This window comes from Doryrhamphus excisus, chromosome 21 (genome assembly GCF_030265055.1).
Source record: "Doryrhamphus excisus isolate RoL2022-K1 chromosome 21, RoL_Dexc_1.0, whole genome shotgun sequence".
NCBI lineage: Eukaryota > Metazoa > Chordata > Actinopteri > Syngnathiformes > Syngnathidae > Doryrhamphus > Doryrhamphus excisus.
This window is the reverse complement of record NC_080486.1, coordinates 12,338,568-12,357,439: the sequence shown is the minus strand read 5'-3', so window position 1 is coordinate 12,357,439 and position 18,872 is coordinate 12,338,568. Positions and strand designations below refer to the sequence as shown.

The 18,872-nt window shown below is 48.3% G+C and overlaps 2 protein-coding genes across 12 annotated transcripts in view; one reads left to right on the top strand and one right to left on the bottom strand.

Moving 5' to 3' along the window:
* The window catches only part of LOC131108942 (dipeptidyl aminopeptidase-like protein 6), an 84,424-nt gene that overhangs the window by 41,572 nt on the left and 23,980 nt on the right, over positions 1-18,872 (top strand). For 3 of the 5 annotated variants that reach the window (XM_058060404.1, XM_058060405.1, XM_058060406.1), the window contains 2 exons: positions 14,873-14,987; positions 17,758-17,856. In XM_058060404.1, coding sequence (XP_057916387.1) covers positions 14,873-14,987; positions 17,758-17,856 — 214 coding nt within the window. Of the gene's footprint in view, positions 1-748; positions 911-14,872; positions 14,988-17,098; positions 17,688-17,757; positions 17,857-18,872 lie in introns of those variants that run through there. The other 2 variants (XM_058060408.1, XM_058060407.1) reach the window with 2 other exon arrangements.
* Positions 10,442-18,872, bottom strand: part of LOC131108943 (gamma-glutamyl hydrolase-like) — a 35,292-nt gene continuing 26,861 nt past the window's right edge. For all 7 annotated transcript variants that reach the window (XR_009120582.1, XR_009120586.1, XR_009120584.1 and 4 more), the window contains 2 exons: positions 17,338-17,451; positions 10,442-10,862 (listed from right to left, as the gene is read on the bottom strand). The gene's annotated coding sequence lies outside the window, so the exon portion shown is untranslated. The remainder of the gene's footprint in view (positions 10,863-17,337; positions 17,452-18,872) is intronic.

The window sequence follows — 18,872 nt, the reverse complement described above, 5'->3', positions numbered from 1 at the left end:
ATTGGTAAATGGAATTAATTACAGCAGGCGCTCGTTAAAGCGTGAAGATGCACAGCGGTGAAAAGTCAACGTCGCTTATTAAAAGACACTTCAACTTTTTATTTCCGTGCTTCTTTGGAACGCTCGGAGATAACGTTGAAAGAGTAATTGTTCATTTGATGCCGCCTCGGCCGCCATTTTATTAGCGAGCGGCGGTCACCAGACATGAAACCATACGGGACTTTTACATCGCTTTTAAGAAAAGCACAATGAAAACATCTTTACTAATACTGTAGTTTCTACACTCTGTGTGTATGGTCGCAGCCCCGCCTCCACCCGCTCAGACATTCAGACTGTGAATGAATGAATTGACATGTGGCGAAGGGGATGGTTATGAAATATGACCTCTGTCCGCACTTTGGGGGCGGTACCTTATCTGGGATTTTTTTTCATCATTTGAATCCACTCCAAAAAAGGATGTGCCGATTTGGGAAGTGCTTTGGGAAGGGAATGTGGAGCACGACGAGCAGGCTTTTATTCCTCCTAGCAAAACATTTGCTAAATTCATATTCAATCAGCTGCCATCTAATGGCTTCATTTGCGTACGTCTTTAACTGATACACGTGGACGCTCCTCTCTCTCTCTCTCACTCGCTCACTCTCTCTCTCCCCCTCGCTCTCTTCCCTCCACTATCCTCCTCCTCCTCCTCTTAGTCCCGAGCATCGCGTCCTTCCTCCTCCTCCTCCTCTTCATTGCTCTCCCTCCTCATCGCACAAGCTCCTTCCCCCCCCCCCTCCCCTCCCCTCCTACCGGTTGCGACCAAACGGGTGCACATCTTCCGTCGTTTTTCTTCCCGCACCTTTTTGTCATCATCAGCATGACCACAGCCAAGGACGCCAACTCGCTCAAAGCGGCTCAGCAGCAGGACCAGGTAGTGTGCACGCTCCTTGCATATACAGTGGAGATGTAGATAGATAGATATAGAGATATAGATATGTAGATGTAGACTACATAGATGGCTAGTCACGGCCACCATGTGACATGGGATTGGGGGGTTGGGGGGTGGGGGTTACTTTGGAGAGGAAGCGTTCCTTGCGGCATCAACTTCAGGTTCCATGATGACATGAGGGAAAGTGTGTGTGTGTGTGTGTGTCACCATGATCATGTGTCAGTGCCGTGACATCATCAACTTTGCATCTTCCTCTGGCCGTGTTGTCATCTGGAAGGAGGCTCCACATGATGGGCCACTTTATTAGGCACACCTGCACCAATCTCTATGATGAGATATGAGATATGAAGTATTATCTATGGTCCCCTACTTGGTGCTGATGGAGTGTCTACTGCATGGTAGCTAAGGCATCTTCTTCCATCTTCCATCTTCCCAGTATGTCCAGTTGAATAAGTATGACAAGCGCTAGTGGGAGGTGTGGGTGTGTGGGTCGGACGTGTGATACGTGGCCGTTGAAATGCATGGAACAGAAGATGAGTTGATTTTTGTATGCATATTGTTGTCTTTTTGGTTATGATATCCTGATATTTAGTCATATTCTGTATTTAGTCATATTCGGCCATGTTGGCGGCTCTGATTAATAAAGTCAACCAAACGTCTGCTCGCACGAGCGGGAGATGACAAAGTGTAGCGGCGTAGGAGCTCGACCGAACATGAGGTGCAGTGGAATGCACGGAATAGGAATCTGGGAAAAGGAAGGAACGCTAGCTAGCTCACTGTCGCCCCCCTGTGGCTGAGCCACCAACGGTAGAGCCGTGGTTACTTGTCATCAACAGGTGTGCTCCACAGCGCCCCCTAACAGAAGGAAAGCTCGTGCAGGAAACGGAGCAACAAAATTAAAGCGCAGAGCATATTTGTACATAGATTGTATTTTTGTACATATATTTGTGATAAATGCTAATTATTGGAACGTGTTTTAATAGAAAGTCAGTGAATTATTTAACTTATTCACTTCTGGAATTTGTATTTTATACATGTTTTTTTTTTAGATATGAATATGCGGTCCAATTAGTGTACATACATTAAAGTTTGATTATGATGTTGAAATATAATATAATATATATTATACATGATGTATTCAGCAGTATCATTATCCTGCAAAGTTAATTGCATTCCCGTATCTGATGAAAGTATGATGAATATATGATTGTTGTCCTTTTAAAGCCTGTGGTTGGCTGGTCCTGTCTCTGGGGTAGGCTCCAGCTCGTTAAGACATGCGTGTATGTTGGAGCTAATCAGAGATGGCGTGTACCAACATTGTCCGTGTCGTGTTCACATACGTTACGAGCATCTGCCTCCCGCTGGGACCCCCCGAGACCCGTGATAAAAATAGCGTGTGATCAAGTGTTGATTGCGTCCTGCACGTCAAGCCATCCATGTAGAACAAGCACCAGTGGACGCATCTGGCGCTCGCCCACGTGCCAAAAAACAAGTGCGCCCGCTGTGATTACGTGAGGTCCTGTCCAGGCCTCCTGATGGATGGTGTGTGGCGGCTGAAAGGTGCAAATGGGAGGTGTGTGTGTGTGTGTGTGTGTGTGTGTGTGTGTGTGCAGAGGACGTATAGATAGAGGGCAGCTGAGCGCAGATAGCGAAGGCTCTCCGGTAATCAGCCGCTCGCAGCTCCACTCTCAGCACGGAGCCTCTTCACTCCAACATGGCGGAGGCCGGAGAGGCGGCAATTTGGGCTAATTGTGCTGCTATTTTGTTGTCCTCTGCATCAGTAGGCTATACGGCGTCGTGCTATTGTCAGGACTCTGCTCTTGCAGCGTCCATGAAAACCGTGCTGAACCAATGAAAGCAGGGTTGCCATGGAAACCACTAATTACCCAACACTATTGGCACCCCTCAAATCAGTCAGAGGTTGGACTGGAGTCTTGCGGCTTGACATTTTAGAACAACTGTGTCCAGAGAACAACCTTGTCTGGGTTGTCCTACAGTTTTCACTTCCTGTAGTCGTCCCAATATTTTTGTCCATGTAGTATTGTTGTGGTTTGACCTTTGGTCTATTTGTTGTTACTGGAACCTCTTGGAAATCAACATGTGATCGTACCGTATGTGACAGATGTCACTCTACCGCTAACATGACCATGACATGTTCCTCTATCCATACATGGTCTTCATGTTCCTCTCTCCATACATGGTCTTCACGTTCCTCTATCCATACATGGTCACTCATGTTCCTCTATCCATAGATGGTCCTTCATGGTCCTCTCTCCATACATGGTCCTTCACGTTCCTCTCTCCATACATGGTCCTTCATGTTCCTCTCTCCATACATGGTCTTCATGTTCCTCTCTCCATACATGGTCTTCACGTTCCTCTATCCATACATGGTCACTCATGTTCCTCTATCCATAGATGGTCCTTCATGGTCCTCTCTCCATACATGGTCCTTCACGTTCCTCTCTCCATACATGGTCCTTCATGTTCCTCTCTCCATACATGGTCCTTCACGTTCCTCTCTCCATAGATGGTCCTTCACGTTCCTCTCTCCATAGATGGTCCTTCACGTTCCCCTCTCCATACATGGTCACTCATGTTCCTCTCTCCATGGATTGTCACTCATGTTCCTCTCTCCATACATGGTCTTCACGTTCCTCTCTCCATACATGGTCTTCACGTTCCTCTCTCCATACATGGTCTTCACGTTCCTCTCTCCATACATGGTCTTCACGTTCCTCTCTCCATACATGGTCTTTATGTTCTCCTCTCTCCATACATGGTCCTTCACGTTCCTCTCTCCATACATGGTCCATTCATGTTCCTCTCATGAGTGGTCATACACATGTAGCTTCTGCCTGAAGACCAAGGCGGCCATCTTGTCTCATTAGCTGTCAAATCCTGTGTTCATGTTCAAATATTTGATGAAGAGCCCAAGAGAATCATCATTCATGTCCAGATGGCATCCAGCACAGCAAGCCCTGTGTTCTCCATACTGTCTATTGGCATGTTGTTTGTATGTACAGCAATGGGGGGGGGGGGGGGGGGGTATAGCGTACAAAAGCACTTTTATAAGTGGAGAATATGAACATAAGGACTGTAGTGGCAGTAATAATCAAACATGACTCTTCTTTTGAGCCGGGCCCTGTCATCAGCAGCGTGTGCACGGCTGCGGTGGGGCGGTGGGGCGGTGCCCCGGGGGAGGACTTGTGTGAGTTCCTGTGGGTAGTTGGCATTCAGCTACTTCTCACAGCTATTTGGGGCTCAGTGCGGCTTCAAAGTGGGATCACAGCGTCCAGCATTTAATGAGCGGGGCTTCGGCGGGGGGACGCCAATAATCTGCCTTTTACCACTCTACCGCCGCCGCCGCCGCCTCGCCGAGCTGAGGAGCCTTAGAGGAAGCTCTTAGGCAGCGTGAGAGTGGGAAGTGGGAGAGGGTCTTTTTGGCTCCCCATCCACTTGTTTCTATTGTGGAAGGGGTCCCGCTCAAACGCAGTATTTGCTATTAGCTATCTGATCCTCTCACAGGCAGTTTTGTGTGTGTATGGGGGGGCTGCGGGAGGGGGGGGCTGCGGCGCCAAGACAAAGAAAGAGCGGCATTAATCAGCAGCGATTTGTGCCGCCTCTGCCGGTTCCACGCTGGTGATGAAGCGCTAACGTGACAAGATGAGGAAAGATGGCTGACATCAGTCACCGCTTGCCTTTGTACCGTCGGATCACATGATCCCTTCACCTCAACATGTGATTAGGCATTTACGGCCCATTGGTTCTGATTTTTAAACTATTTTAAAAAATGTGTTGCCTTGGAAGAGACATTTCTGACCGTCTTCCAAGTGGCGTGCGACTTCGGAGGCGTAGTTTTGACTCAAATGTTGGTTAAAAGTGGAGTAAACATGCAAATAGTTCATGATCCTTTACACGCAGCTACTGCCATCTAGTGGTAATGGTTTAATTTCATTTCAACATGCATCAGATTACAATTGAATGCATCCCATAATCAGTTCCCAGTTCCACATGTCCAAAAGGAGTAGGAAGAAGCAAAGCTTATTAAATCCTACCCCTCCATCTGGTACTTTTACAATCAGTAACTCTTACATTTGTTCACTTCCTGCTTTCCTAATATAGTTTAAGTTATTGTATTTTATTTTTTGCCACAGACCGAAGTACGAGGTCATATGATATATGATATGATAGTAGAGTTAATTAAAAAGAGGTTGCCTACAGCCACATGCTTATTTTTTTTTTATTATTCGCTCAACCGGCGACTATTGGAGACACTGAAGTTAATGGAAGCATTCGGAAAAAGCCAAAGAAAAAGCAAAGTGTGTGATTCAGGTTTTGTCATATCACTTTTGTGCAACGATAGAAGTTTATTTTTCACCAAAACATCGAGTCCAGTCCAACGGGGGGCCTGAAATGTAAGCGTAACCCCTGCTGTGACTGAGGGGGTGGGGAGTGGGGGGGGGGTTTGAAGAAAACGGCGACTCTTCGGCCCATCATATCATTTTCGGTGAGCAAACCACAGCATGCAAATTGCATTGGGCTAAATGCTAATTCACGGGAGACGGCCTCTTCCAGGCGGCGCCGCATGCAATATGGATGAGGCGGCGCGCTTGTCAGATGTGATCACGCTGACATGTTACATTACATTTCTTTAAAGTGGATGTGGAAGCACACGAGGCGGCGAATGGGTGGTGTCGGGTCATCCCCTGTTATCACACTTAAGCTCCTTTCGATGATTTTCATCCTCGCCATCGCGTCCTAATGAGGTCAATAAGATGTCCGCGTGAAGCGCGGGATGTTTTGCAAATAGATAATTGCCCTCCTGTTTACCGCGCGTCCTTGACTGATAAAAGGCTGGATTATTTAGCAGACGCCATAGTTCATATCAGGCCCGATTATGGAGGTGTGGCGGCGGCGTCTGATGCGGAGATTAGCTCCTCGGCGTCGCCTCATCATGATTGTTGTCGGGGCTTTTAAATGTTTGTCAGCGAGCCGGGAGCCCGCGCTTTTAAATACGCCAATAAATATTCAGTGTTTGGGCTCGGCGAAATGTCACCGCCATCCGTGGCGCCGCTAATAATAATGGCTGCCGGCGTTGAACCACCTCAGGTGGAGTTTGCAAACTGGCTCGTTTAGGGAAAGGTCACATGGTGTCCCTCAGGTGGGCAAAGGTACGAAAGAGCAGACACTGTGGCTGACTTGCTAACAATGTCTCCATTAGCCATCTCCTGCGTCCATATTGGGGGTCGGAGAATAAGACCCTTGTCTCCCTCTTGTGGAACTAAGAGGAATGACGCCCCAGCGTTGACATAAACATGACTAATTGAATAGCACAATAGTTCATTCATTCATTCATGCACTACCGCTTTTCCTCACGAGGGTCGCGGGGGGTGCTGGGGCCTATCCCAGCTGTCTTCTATGGACGAGTTAGATACCCGTGTCATGTATGGAGACCAAGTTGTCGGGTAGATTAGGATCTTGAGGTGGGTCCGGTAAGCGAGTGCAGGCGTTGGCGTGTTGATGTGAGATTCACGCCCTAACGAGAAGCCCATCGTTGCGAAGGCGGCGCGGCGCCAGGCAGCCCCTAATTGAAATGTCGAGTGCTTTACCGTCGGTCGTCGCCCTGACAAATGTGCAGCGAGCGGGTTCGAGTCCCGCAGGTTAATTGGATGCAGGTGATCGGTGGAGGCAGTGCTGTTTGTGACAGCGGGATGCGATATACACACCTCGGAGGCGAGCTGGGAATGTCATTATTTCGCTCGGCAGACTTTGTCCTCTATATAAAGTTTTTCTCCACCCCCCCCCCCCCCCCCCCCCCCAAAACAAGACCCCCGAATGAGGAGCTCAGGTGGCCGCTCATCTGTGTGGCTGGCTGCTCCTGCTGACATATCGCCTCCAAGCCTGGATGTTATTGTTATGGCTGCGGTCCTTCCCTCCACGCGGGAATACCCAATTGATGGACCGGAGCGTTTGGAATGCGACAGCCCGTTGTGGCGTGGCGTGGAGGGGGGCTGAAAGTGGGCGTCGTGCCGCTGCAAAGTCACCCTCCGCTCGTCTCGTCATGTTTCCAGTGGCGTCCGGCACCACCTTCTCGCTGGCGGGAATCCCGTTTCTAACACCGCCAACCCCCGATCGGCCCCTCGCAAAGTGCCTCTCTTCTGCATCGTTAGCCGTAGACTTGTTTCCATGGCGATGCTGTCACTCAACGCCAGGCAGCAAAGCGCAGATTAAAGCCACTAAATGCTTTTAATTGCGTCGCCATCTTGTTTGTCTTCACTAGCGACTAATTGAATCACATGCTCCGCTCCTTTCCGTCTGCTTCTGGCACAGCCAGCCTCATCAGGCATCAAACGCCACAGGAAGTTTGACTGCCGCTCGTGCGTTTGGCTCGGCACGGCGTTTGGAGTTCCGGGAAGCCGTTTAACAATGCCTCCTGTGTTTTTAAGTGCTCCCAATTTTCCGATTACCTGTAGAGGAAATGATCCAAACATGGCGTCACGGAGCTGCATGGCTCCGTGCTCTGGCAACACAAATGGAGTCTTGCCACGAAGTTGAAAGCATACAATTTGTCCAAAAGGCGAAGATGAGGAAGAACTAAGGACGCCTGATGCGTCATGCATCACCAAATAGCTTGATTCTTTTCGACCCCCCCTGGATTTCAGGATTAAAGACTCTATCTAATCTTGGTATTCTTAAAATCTCCTCTGGTGCATCCAAAAGTGGAAATGGCCCCCATGCCGCCCGTTGGACACTCAGCCTCTAAGCAGCAGCACCGATGGACTTTATTGTGAATGATCAAACCCTCAGTCTTCTTCTTGAGGATCTCATTTAGCTTGTTCTCCTGCGTTAGCGATTAGCCGTCCCAGCGTGCCGGGCTTCTTCACGCTGCTGAGTTTATGATCTCATTCCTGGTGATCCTGGGTGTGTTCTTCATTGTGGCTCATATCAGCTTCCTCCTCCTTCTCCTCCTCTCAGAAGAAGAGCAACGAGCCTCGCGGGTCGTCTTCCAGGGAGGAGGATTCTTATCACACGTTTAGCATCAGCCGTCACTGACCTCCAGCCCAGATCTCCTAATTAAAAGTCATTCTTCTGACTGGTTTGACGAGCAGTCGAGAGGGAGCCCTCCTCCTCGCCGACCTCTAAACCTCAAATGAAATGCTTGTCTCCGTTCGGGAGGAGCTAAGCCGCCATGTAAGGGAAGCCCTGCTGCTGGATGCGGCTCGCTCGGACACGAGACGGGGTTAGGAATCGATGTCCAGCACAAACACGGATGGAGGAAGGCCGGGCTGAGGTATTGATCGCGCTGTCGCATGGTGCTGATGGGGTCAACTCGTGATGATGTGTTCAAGTACCAGCAAGATCCAAACGTGGCTGTATTTGTTTGTTGAAGCCAACTGTGTTGCCTGTGCTATGATCTTCCGGGCACAGTTGATCTTCATTCATTCATTTTTCCTCACGAGGGTTGCGGGCGTGCTGGAGCCTATCCCAGCTGTCTTTGGGCGAGAGGCGGGGTACACCCTGGACTGGTGGCCAGCCAATCACAGGGCACATATAGACAAACAACCATTCACACTCACATTCATACCTATGGACAATTTGGAGTCACCAATTAACCTAGCATGTTTTTGGAATGTGGGAGGAAACCGGAGTACCCGGAGAAAACCCACACAGAGATAGCCGAGGGTGGAATTGAACCCTCGTCTCCTAGCTGTGAGGTCTGCGCGATAACCACTCGTCCACCGTACTGACAGTTGATCTTATTAAATAATAATAATAACAATAATAACTTTGACTTTAGTGCCTTTGAGCCCAACTTCTTTGCATGGGCGTCTATCCTAATTGTCCATAAGGCATTTGAGAATATCTGTATTAAGCATTTTCAGTATAAAGTATAAAAACATCCCCGTTTTTGTACTTAAACTCTTATCTTCCACGGATAAGCACTCCCACAGACGCCAACATTGTATCATTATGCCCCCGAGTGCGTCTGACAGGCTCGATTATTGATTATGTATTAATAACCGTGTTTCAAAGTGAACAAAATCTGCAAACAAGCAATAGGAGACGCGGCTGAGCGTCCAACAACGACATTTAGCCAAGTACAAATGGAATTGAGTCCTGACCTTGACTGCAACGACGTGCACTAAACTCTTAATGGCTCACTGAAGCAGGCGACCCGCAGAGCATTTTATCCAAATTAGCGCCGCCTAAATGTAGCACACACGCACGCCCAGTCAAATTGCAGGTAATGAAGTCAGGGCGGCATCAGGGAAGTCTCAAGAATAAAAGTTGAGGCCCTATTTTTGTTTTTTTTTTGTGTTTTGTTTCCGAGCAGTTATTCCCGAAAACAATCCTCAGCCAAGAACATCGATTTCACGTGTCGCAACAAAAAGCAAACCAAGAGTCGGGCAGAGCTGGCCTTTGGGGATTGAGTGAGGCTACGCTTTCAAAGTAAAAGCGGTGAGGAATAGGAAGGGGGGGGGGGGGGGGGCACGATGACCGAGGCAGACTTGCATCATGAAGAGAAGAGAAATCCGATCTGCCCGGCTGGCAGCTGGCCACCGAAACATGGACCACCACCCCCCCAGCGCCCGCCCCGTCCCACCGTAATTGGGGGCTTTATTGATTTCCGGGGGCCTGTCGTCACGCCTGAGGTGACCTTTTTGTTTGAGAATAATTGCTCCATTAGCGGCGGGGTTCAGGCACCTGCTGGCGATGGCGTCCTATTATTGTGCAATAAGAGTCCTCGGGGCGGTCAAGCCGCGCCGCGCCACACCGCTCCGAGACGGCCGGCCGGCCTGATTGGAACCTTCATGAGTTTAGCCGGCGTCGCTAACGTCGCTTTCATTCCATTCGGGCAAAAACACACACAACTTCCTTTGCTGTCGTGGAAACGCGCTTCAAAAGCTCTCCACTGCTTCATAAGTGGAAGAGAAAATGAACAATAGAAACATTTTGGCTCCCAGTCGGCTTACGGGCGGCTCAAAGCAAATATTTCAACCTGCAGTTAAAAATATCCAATCAAGTAGCATCTGTTTGATTCCAGAGAAAACACCCGGCTGTTAATTGACAAACTTGGATGTGAATAGTCGGCTTGTTTCTACTTGAAAAACTTCCTATTAAATAAACTCCGCTTGGTTCCTAATAAACAACTCCAATTTCCTCATTCATCGACTTATCTCGTGGACAGTGGAACCTCGCTCTTCCATGCTATGACACTTTTCCAGGTTTGACACGTGTCAGTACCCAATTCCACTGTGATTGGGCGAAACACGCTGAAGTTAGTTAGTGGTTTGTTTTGTAGAGCTGTATGAGAAACTTCAAGTCCCTCCAACTTTAAGGGTTTATCTGGAAAATACCAAGTACCACAGTAGGGGTGCCCGTCTGTCACTTTGACTCATTTCATGCTGCGCGGTGGCGTATTGTTTGTTCTTGGGCTTGCTGCTTTTATTAGTCACTACACTCATTGTTGGCAGCCCCCCCCCCCCCCCCCCCCCCCCGCCCCCCCATAACAATGGCCCGCAGTGTAACGCGTGGAAAAATCCATAGTGCATTTCTGTCTGCTTCTCTGCTTGCTTCCTCATGAAATGATAACTGTCATCATTCCCAGCGGATAACGCTTTAATTAAGGATTCACCGCCGCTTCCGTGGCGTTATCGGCTGATGAACTGACAAAGCACGATCGACACGTTCCCCCCCTGGAGTAACTGGCGGACGCTATCGAGCAAAAACCTCGTTTTCTTCACCAGGTATTGACGCACCGTCGCGGGTACTTTGGTGTTGACGGAAGATCGCCACGCTAACTTTGCAGAGTCGGTGTGACTTGGCCTGCTTGCACACCATCGTCCTGGCTGACCCTCACGCTGTTGACCTTGGGGGCTCTGGTCTTGCCGCTGGACGGGGTGGGGGCTTCTCGTGGTGGCAGTGGGGTCTGGGAAGGCAGTAGAAAAACAAAACAAATCAGGATAGCTTAGTATTCTAGTATCTGAAGCAGAAACGTACAATGTGGCGATGTGAACGTGTATATACTGTATACATATACTGTACCTATACTGTACCTGTCTATATGTATATGTACAGTATACGGTGTGTGTGTATGTACAGTATATTTGTGTGAATGTGTGTGCGTATATGTAATATGTATGTATGTGTATATACATAGAGTATCAAGTATATGTATGTGTGTACAGTGTGTGTTACAGTATATTATGAGGGAAAATGTCATTTTAGTAGCATGAAGTTATAATATTGAAAAAGTATTATGAGAAACCAAATAAAGTGCAATAGTCAATAAATAAATAGTGTAATAAATAATAGGCAAAATGATAATGAAATTGAATAGATGAATTGCGTATAAAGGTTAGTGAAGAAGGTCTAAATGCTGAGATGCCTGAAATGTAGATATTATAAATAAAGTTGTTAGTAATGAATAATATAAGACGTGTAACCTTGGCAGAGGTCCAAGGGCTTGCTTGATATTTAATTCAGGTTATTTGTGCAAATGAGGCTAATTATGGCGGAAGGTCGGGCTCAGACTCTCCATGGAAAAACTCACATTTTTCCTCAGAATTTGACGTAAGAATGTTTGGAACACACCGGCAGCATAACAGGAAGTCAGACGGAGGGGGGGGGTGTGTTTGACCCGGTTGCCGTGGGAACCCAGTGTGAGTCCAGCACGTACAAAAGGCGAGCCCCACATGATGCTACATTATTCACACGTCTCCAGGCTTTGATGGAACCTTCAAGGTCCTCAGGACTCCTCATCTACTTCCTCCTTCCTGGAGCACCGCTACCCCCCCCTTTCCCCCTCCCCTTTCAAGAGACTTCCTATGCAGCGCAGGCGTGAGATAAGTTTGTCTGTTTATTTATTCACCCCAGGAAAGGAAATGACTTCTCATAACTATCAGGGTTTTTTCACCCGGAGAGCACTTCAGTCAAACATAATGGCGGCGATAAGAGGCGGAGAGTCTATTCTTTCCACGCCAATGTTCATATTTTGTCTGAGGAGGCGATAAAAAGCAGCAGGGCCAGAATACATTAGCCTCAGCAAACATCAGCGAAGGGATGGCTTTTTTTTGTTTTTTTTTCTTTCTTACGTTCCCCCCCCTACCCCCACATTCCCGGAAACGGCGCCACCGCATCTCGTTTTCCAGGAAGTGCGCATCGTTTCCATGATGGCAATTTATTTTTTTTATCCAGGAGTGGCGAGATGATGGCCGCGTCACGGAACGAAGGCGACGGACGATAAGAACAAGAGAAAAGTCGCTTTTCAATTCTTCACGTTCACCACGCCGCCGAGACGCGCCCTGAATAGCAATCATGAGGAACCGCCTCTTTCTCGCCGCTTCCTTTACGCTCACGCAGGGTTGGCCAAACTGCGGGTCGGGGGCCCAAGTGGATTTTTGTTGATTGTTAAATTCTCGAGTGGCTATGTAGTTTTTTATGTACATAACATTGTCAAGTACTTTGAGGGCCAAGGTTTAGGCCACGCCCACACAAACACCACTTTGACTTTTATCCGCTTACGATGAGTGAGGGGGGGGGGGGGTAATCCTGGGGGGTACACAAGACAAAGGTTGGTACACGCTGGTGTCGAAGCTTCCGTCCACACAGTGAGGCGCAAAGCTTTATCGAGCAATTCATCACCGCGTGCACGTTAGGCGTCACGCTCCGACTCGGCCCGTGTTTAATGTAAAATGATGAAGGCGGATCGGCGGCGCTTGGGCGGATCGCATTTGCCGAGGCGTCGCTTCTCTCGCCACGGGAAATGTGATGAAACGGACAGAAACGGTTCCGCATTGTTCCGGCTTTGTAAAGGAAGATGAATGTGTCGAGAATGACAAAGAGATTTGCCCGCCTGCGGAACCTCGTGAGAGTCGGGCGCCGAGCGCTCGCGGCCGTGTCAGACTGGAGATAGAAAGTCTAGCGCTCGCTCTTCTGCTTCTATTGTGACAAAACACAAACTGTCGACTGTGGCGTCGCGCTTCCGTGTGATTTAGTCGCTGCGCCGGCAGCCCGCTAATGGACTTCAACCATCCACTCACTCGTCAAACAAGCCTGACAGAAGCGCACACAAATGCCAAGTGGACATTGGCAAGCGAGTCCTGACTCAAAGGAACCGCCCCACACCCCCACTGATGCCGCCGTTACTTCTCCGACACACGCGCCACATGCTGAATCACCATGGAATTTGGTACCCACCTGTGTCAAATATGAGCCAGATTGGTTGGGAAAACATGGCCGCCATGAAGCGAAACGTCGCATGCTAGCATCACTGCCAAAGCAAATGTCACGAACACGGCTAGCACGCCAAAGTACGACAGAACGAGCCAACGGGAGCTCGGATGCGTCGTGCTATTTATAGCCCAGCTAGCATCCCAGTACACTAATGGCTCCTTTTGTGTTCTACTGCCTTTTAATCATAACAAGCTTCTGACTTGATGAATGCATGTGATCCGTTTCTGCCGCCTAACGATGCCTTGGGCCCTTTTTCAATTAAGGTGTGGAGGCTAGGGAGGGGGGGGGCGAGGGTCACCCGGAGGTCCGCTTGCTAGCCCAGACACTCGGCTTCATTACAGCCTTAGCGTGTTCTCATTAGTGTCCTGTTTCGCTCTCTTCTCTATCTTCTCCAAACTAATTAGGAAGTTAATCATGCTCCACTCCACTGAGGGTTGGGCCTTTTTCCCGCCAATTGAAATCGTCACGTGATCTCAGCTGATGGCGGCGGCGCCCTTACTGTGGAAAATAAGTCCTCAGGGTTTTTAGGACGTACCAATGAATGCAAGTTAGGGATGGGCGTTCAACTGAATAGTTGGGAGCTTAACACGGGAATGCCCTCATGTTTGATTCCTTGATTCCTGATTCCAAACAAACACAAATGCTGCTAAATCTTGATACCACAATCTCATACCACATGACCATCAATATCTCTATTAGTTTCCCTTGAAGCAGCACCAGGATTGGTTCTAAGAGGGCGGGGTCAGCCAATCACAGGGCACATATAGACAAACAACCATTCACACTCACATTCATACCTATGGACAATTTGGAGTTGCTAATTAACCTAGCATGTTTTTGGAATGTGGGAGGAAACCGGAGCATGCACAGGGAGAACGTGCAAACTCCACACAGAGATGGCCGCGTGTGGGATTGAACCCTGGTCTCAATATCTGCACTAAACACTCGTCCACCGTGCAGACCTGCCTGTTTACTTGTGTTAACAAAATAAAAGCGTCTCCCGCTGACATCCAGGCGGCAAACCAAGTATACTACTTTTCCAAAATAAACGAAAAGAAACTTCCTAATATTTGTACTGAAGTTGAAAGGTTGAATATTCATATCGTGATATGAATAAATATCCGTTTGAAATTCATAGCAAGTTGATAAAGTTCCTATCTTTTAAAGACTTTATTGAGAAGATCAGACTCCGCTTGGCATCCTCGTTTAAAACATGCAAACTTTTATCACCCTGCCTCTTAAAAGCACTGCACTGGAGAATCGTTGGAATTAAAATGAGGAATGGAAAACCGGGAATGGTTGAAATGGAATTGACGGCCAATCCTCCACCATGCCAGGTTGTACGAAGGCAAAGTAAACAGTGGAGAACAGGCTGGATTGTTATGAAGTAAGCGAACGCAGCGTCCTCAAGGTTGTTACACGCCTTTGCTGTGAGGCGTTCAATGCACAGATGTGTCACAGGTTGTGTTCGAGGATCATTAGGAGAATTCATTCCTCCTCCTCTTTCTCCTTCAAATGCATTCTGTGCCCCCCCCCCCCCCACCCATCTCGTCACATCGCCAGCTCCGATGTCGCATTTCTCATGTCCCACACACTGCTCCTTTCAATTTTCTGTCATCCCGTCTTCAACGCCGTGCAAATTGCACCCTGATTGACTCCCACAATGCATCACTCTCTCTCTTTCTCTCTCTCGCCTTCCCGCAGGAGCTGGTGGGCAGCAACCCGCCGCAGAGGAACTGGAAGGGAATAGCGATCGCCCTCCTTGTCATTCTGGTCATCTGCTCGCTGATCGTCACCTCTGTCATCCTGTTGACACCAGGTAAACGCCACGCAGGACGTACACGCCGCACGAGCCGCACACGCCCGTTATTGTCATGCACGGACGTGTCCATTAGCTTGCCAATCAATGGCGGCACAAACGATGCAAGGAATGCCTACGTCCTTTCGGGGGGGGGGGTCACTCGTAAAAGTCCACATCTGTCATCATCTCCCTGTAGCACTTTTTATTTCCCGTCCAAGTTTGACCTTGACGTATAAACGACCTTGACGATGTTTAACGGGCACGCCGAGCCAGTTAGCGCCGGCATGTTTGTGTGATACGCCTTGATGGATTCCTGGCAAGGACACAACGTGTGTCTGAGTCCTCGGGTCTTTTACCTGATCCTGGCGGGAAGTCTACGGACAATTTGATGAAAATTCTTTGTTCCTCCAAGGACAGTTTGACATCAAACATCAACATTTTCCATGTCGGAATCATTTGCCGTTCTCAATTCACTCATGGGTCTACGTTCCTTCCTACCCTCACCTGTGGTCATGAGCTTTGGGTAGACTAGGAGTACAAGCGGCCAAAATGAGTTGGGCTCCTCCTTCGAGGATAAGGTCAGAAGCAGGAGGAACATGGTGGAGCACCGCTGCTCTGCCGTAGATGAGGTGGCTCTGCCATTTGAGGATGCCTCGTCCGCCCAGTAGGAAGCCTAAAGGACAGACCCAAGACTTGTTGGAGTGACAACAGTATGTCCCTCAAAGTGCCTGGGAAGGCCTCGGGATCCGTTGGACGAAGCAGAAGAAGATGGGTGGATGGAGGAATCGTATTTCTGTTTTATTGTCCCACAAATAGGCGCCTATAATACGGCATCAGTGAGGTTCTCTCCGCGATGTAGTCCATTAGCCCCCGAGGTGGTCTTCATTACGCCGCTGACCCCCCGCATGCTTCCTTGTCTTTGTCTTTGTCACATTAAGACACTTGAGGCGTCTTTCAAAGCTGCCAGGTGGGCCGCTCGATGGCGTCTTTCTCTCTCTCTCTCTCTCTGTGGTATTGAAAGGAGGTCGGCCTGCATTAGCATATATAAACTGCTGACACCTTCAATGGCACCACGTTAAGCAGAGAACTTGGGGGATTTGCCTGGAGCTATTTATATTTAGGACAAAATGTAGATAACGTCATCTGTTCCGTCCGAGTCAGCGTTTGAATCCGTACATCTGGTTATCGTAAGTGAGTGTAAAATAAGCATTTATCCTTTGAACCTCGCCGCCTGACGCTGTCGATGGTTTGGAGGCAGACAGCAGCTGGCGTCAGAAGGTGTTTGTTTTCACGTTGAAACGCCGGCGAGGACGTGAGGATTAGCTGGGGCGCGTCCGTCTGTTCGCCGCCATGTGACAAAACACGGCGCCATCCAGTCGTGTGACTTTTTATTGTCGTCTTTGTGTCGCCGCTCAAGAGGGACTGATATCAGCTTCAACTTCTAAAAGATTATTTAAAAAAATCTTTGACTTTGACTTTTTGTTTTTTTGAGCTGCCAATCAAAATGCAAGCGTCCTCAGCTGGAGTTCATGTGTCGAATTCGGGTTGGTAAAATGTCTCGCTCCTCCCCCTCCAAACCCTCCTGCTAGCTTGACGTTGACGTTCTCCTATGATTTCAGATCAACAGTTGCAATAAAAGTGATTCAGGTCCAGAAACCAGCCCTTTTTTTCTCTGGTTGCCATTGGTTTCAGGGGTCCGTTTGTTTGCAGCGCACTCAAGGGTGACAATATGTGACGACATGCACCCATGTTCCTCCCACATTCCAAAAACATGCTAGGTTAAATAGCGACTCCAAATTGCCCATAGGTATGAATGTGAGTGTGAATGGTTGTTTGTCTATATGCGCCCTGTGATTGGCTGGCCACCAGTCCAGGAGTGTACCCCGCCTCTCGCCCCAAGACAGCTGGGATAGGCTCCAGCACCCACCACCGTGACCCTGGTGAGGATAAGCGGACAAAAATGAATGAATGAATGAATGAATGAATGCAACCCTGCTGTGTTTCCCAAATGCACCACACGGTGGCGCTGTTACTGAACTCTAATGTTTGATCCCCACACAGCTCAACACGCTGGCTAAGAAGATGAAGCTATAACATTCGGATGACTCAGTACTAAATTTGGTCCACGCCCGTAGCGGCCATGTTTAAGCAAGATTGGTTGGAAAAGATGGCCGCCATCAGTCATTGATCATTGTCTAATGATGGAAAAGCTTTGATATTTCATGTATCTTAGACTTGACTTTTGTGTGTTTGCATCAGGAAAAGTACTTTGGAGTCAAATACAGGAATTAGTGTAATGTGAAATACACAAACCAACTCTTTTGGTTCGCTAACAGTTGCTGCAAAATGTCTGTTTTGTGTTTTGAACCTGAATCAGCTGAGATGTTTTGTCCGTCTCATCTTCAGACTTTAAAGACGTCTGAAGAGACGTTGCCTCACCCACAAGATGACACATCTCGCCGACACGTCTTCCGGCTTTCATCTGTAAAAAAAAAAAGAAAGCCTTTGTCTTGGTGGATGTTTTCACACCAGGAAATAAGTTCCAATAAGTTTGAAAGCAGCCACATGTTAATCACGTCCTCCAGCGTCCACGGAGGGAAAAATGAGCCACAGGAGATGATGATGATGTCGGGAGCATTGATGGATGAAATGAAGATGAAATGAAGAGTGACCCGCCGTCTGCTGGTGGAATGAAAGCTGACTGCTTCTATTTAGCTCGTATGCTATCCAACCGTCTTTGGCCAACACGTATTCATCCTCATCATCCTCGTCTTTTCTGTGTTTGCAGGCGAAGATGACCGACTCGCCCTCAAGGGGAAGGTGACCGTCGGGGACCTCTTCAGCAAAGATTTTCAAGTTCACGACCCAAACGCTGGATGGATCAGCAGTACGTCCATTTCCTGTTGCGTTTCCATCGTCACGAGCATGGGGGCGGTGCGGCACGGCTTCCTGATTATGCTAAACTGACCTTTTCATGTCGGGGAATTTATGAGCCCCAAGCATGAAGAATTGCTCCCCTTTTTTGAGGGAACTGCGTTCGTTAGCAGAGCTATGCTAGTGTTGATCACGTTTGTGTCCTGCGGTCTCATTTTTTGATGTTTCGCTGTTGCAACGTCTATGTCGTCGGGTTACAGCTGAGTAAGAAAGTAGGCTTCGCTACACATCTCGAAGCTACACATTCTTCAGCAGCTAGGCTAAGCTAGCATTATGCGGCGGTTCAAATATAATGTTAGCACATACAGTAGCTCCTGTCCAGATTGTTGCACGTGATGCGTAGCATCTATTAAGTTGGGGCGAGTGCAGGGTTATAACCTAGTGAGAAAATAGCAGGCTTCGCTACACATCTTAAAATGAAAGCCTGGAGCTCTGCCAGCGTACTGTCCATCAATCAACTCCAGTAAGTGTTTTTCTTCAGCGGCTAAGCTAAGCTAGCATGATGTGGCAATTAGCAAAGTAGCTCTTATAACTAGTCCTTCAGGCAGGGGTGTCCATTTTTGGCCTGCGGCTCATTTTTTATTGGCCCTCGGCATGGTATTAAAAAATAAGATGCATTGAATTATTACATTAATTCATTTGTAATATAAAATAGATATATTCTTTTATATTCTGCAACACAAAGCCCGGCTATCAATCTTTTGTTCGGACAGCTTGGCTTGCATGAAAGTGATGTTTTCCTGACATTCCTGCCTTTGGCTAAACTCTTCATCATCCTGCGTCTCCTGTAAAGACCATTCCACGTCAAACTGGAGCATTCATCGTTGAAGCCATTAGCATACAAGTGTACAACCTTTTAGCATTTAGTTTGGTAATTTACTCCCGTAAATTGCCTTGTCATTATATCTGCAAGGGTTCTGAACCGTGCTTATCCACTTGAAGATCTGTCTTTATTTTTGCGATAACAAA